The sequence below is a fragment of the Gekko japonicus genome, unplaced genomic scaffold, assembly GCF_001447785.1.
Source record: "Gekko japonicus isolate JY-2015 unplaced genomic scaffold, Gekko_japonicus_V1.1 scaffold3699, whole genome shotgun sequence".
NCBI classification, from domain to species: Eukaryota; Metazoa; Chordata; class Lepidosauria; order Squamata; family Gekkonidae; genus Gekko; species Gekko japonicus.
In genome coordinates, this window is record NW_015163200.1 from 1 (window position 1) to 2,633 (window position 2,633).

The 2,633-nt window shown below is 51.3% G+C and overlaps 1 protein-coding gene across 2 annotated transcripts in view; it reads left to right on the forward strand.

The window, feature by feature from the left end:
* Window positions 1-109: 109 nt before the first annotated feature.
* The window catches only part of KRAS (Kirsten rat sarcoma viral oncogene homolog), a 31,257-nt gene continuing 28,733 nt past the window's right edge, over window positions 110-2,633 (forward strand). For both annotated transcript variants that reach the window (XM_015407158.1, XM_015407157.1), the window contains exon 1: window positions 110-285. In XM_015407158.1, the coding sequence (XP_015262644.1) occupies window positions 194-285 (92 nt within the window). In that variant the 5' untranslated portion in view covers window positions 110-193. The remainder of the gene's footprint in view (window positions 286-2,633) is intronic.

Here is a 2,633-nt window from a genome sequence, read left to right on the forward strand (position 1 = left end):
GAGCAAGGGAAACTTTTACCTTTACCTTCAGCTTTCTAATATTGGCATCAGATTTTTAAAACTGCGGTGCGTACATGTAGCTAAAAGAAAATTCTGTCTCTTTCAGGATTCATACAGGAAACAAGTCGTCATCGATGGAGAAACCTGTCTCTTGGATATTCTGGACACCGCTGGTCAAGAGGAGTACAGCGCGATGCGGGACCAGTACATGAGGACGGGAGAGGGCTTTTTATGTGTATTTGCTATAAATAACACGAAATCTTTTGAAGACATTCACCATTATAGGTAACCTTCGCTCGGGTGAACATCGAGAAACTGCTATCTGCGATAGCCGAAAATGGCTACAAGTGGCTTTTGCTCCCTTATCCCCATAATACTCCTGACTAAAGCTGATCGTAGGGTTGCCAGCCTCCAAGTGGGGCCTAGGATTGCCAGACCTCCTGGGGCGGGGGGCGGGGTCCCCCGGTTTCCGGTGCTCCTCTACATCACTGGTCGCCGGGGAAGAATTACACACACCCCCAACAGGCAAGAGGAGCTGTGGTGGCTCAAGTGGTTAAGACGCTGAACTGCAGGCTGTGGAAGGTCAGTAGTTCAGCAGTTCGAGACCCGGGTGCCGCAAGACGGAGTGAGCTCCTGTCTCTAGTTCCAGCTCCTGCCAACCTAGCAGTTAAACCAGAGCAGTGCCCCCAATGTGCCTAAGGCATTTTTTTTAAAAGCAGTATTTATTCAGTGTTTATTCGGTATAAAACCAGCACCAGTCAATTACAACCAGTCAATTTCTGGGCGACGTGGGCACGTTGCATTTATTTCCAGCTTATTCCCTCCCTGCTCCTAGTAAGTGCACCCCCATCCCCCCACGTGCTCATCCGCCGGACCTGGCAACCCTAGTAGGGCCCAGTGATTTCCCAGGACGACAGCTGATTTCCAGAGCACGCAGGTCAGCTTCCCTGGAGAAAAACGGCTACCGTGGAAAGTAGACGCTGTGGCATTATGCCCTGCGGAGTCCCCTCCCCTCCTCAGACCTTGCCTTCCCGAGGCACCGCCTTCAGATCTCCAGGAATTTCCCAGCCCACCGTTGCCCACTCTATGCAAATGAGGAGGTGGGGGGAGGAGTCATTTTTAATAAGTTCATGCACGTAAAGAACGCCCAGCAAAGCAGGCTACTGGTGCACAAGGAAAAAAACATTTTAGCCCAGTCTTATATTAGTTTCTTAGGAGCTGCGGTGGCTCAAGTGGTTAAGACGCTGAACTGCAGGCTGTTAAAGGTCGGCAGTTCAGCAGTTTGAGACCCGAGCACGCCGCATGACGGAGTGAGCTCCCATCTCTAGTTCCGGCTCCTGCCAACCTAGCAGTTCGAAAGCAAGAGATTGCAAGTAGATAAATAGGTACCACTTCGGTGGGAAGGTCACAGCGTTCCGTGCGCCTTGGTGTTTAGTCACGCCAGCCACATGACCACGGAAACGTCTTCGGACAGCGCTGGCTCTTCGGCTTTGAAACGGAGATGAGCACCGCAACCCTAGAGTCGGATCCGACTGGCTTTCAAGTAAGGGAACCTTTACCTATATTAGTTTCTTACTTGCAAGGAGTAAAAAAAAAAAGAGTAGCGGTCAAAACGCGGTTTCCTTCTTGCAGCCCGAAGTGGTGTAGTCCCCTAAAAATGTACGTATGCAGAGAACAGCGCCATTGGACTATTCGGGGTCCAAATTGTGTGGGGAGACCTCCCGTCTCTCCTTCCCTCCCCCCTCCCCTTCCTCCTCTTTCTAAAGGAGGCTCCTAACTGCTGGTGGTCGGAGCACGTTGATTTCCAGCATTAAAACCGGAGGCCTGCTTCATTTTCCGTGCGACTCCTGCTGGTTTGGTTGTGCCTCTTGACTGAGAGGTGAGCTGAGAACAGGGACTCATGTAGAGACACGGCAGGCAGCTTCCTCTAAAGGCTATGAGTCATCGTCCTTCATCGGAAGTGACTGACTGACCCTTCTTACACCTGATGCAGATATGCACCAGCGACAGCGTTGCCCATCCTAGTGGAGGCTGACTGAAAGCCCCCCCCGGCAAATCGATGGGTGGTTTTGGACTCAAGGAAGCCTTTCAGTCTCCGCATGCAGAAAACGAGGGGAAGGACTATGCCGTTTGCATCTCTCTGATGTGCTAGTGTGCCGTAGGCAATTCCCTGACCTGGCTAGCTCAGGCTAGGCGGATATTGTCAGATCTCAGAAGCTAAGCAGAGTCGACCCTGTTTAGTCCTTGGGTGGGAGACCGCTGAGGAAGTTTGGAGTCGTGACGCGGAAGCAGGCAATGGCAAACTACCTCTGTCCGTCTCTTGCCTTGAAAACCCCGTGTGATCACCTGAGTCAGCTGTGACTTCATAACAAAAAAACAAGAAACTGTATACAGGAGGGTGTGTCCTTTTGTTTTAAGGTAAAGGTAAAGGTTTTCCTTGCTCGAAAGCCAGTCGAATCCGACTCTAGGGTTGCGGTGCTCATCTCAGTTTCCAAGCCGAAGAGCCAGCACTGTCCGAAGACGTTTCCGAGGTCATGTGGCCGGCATGACTAAACACCAAGGTGCACGGAACGCTGTGACCTTCCCACCAAAGTGGTACCTATTTATCTACTTGCAATTTCTTGCTTTCGAAC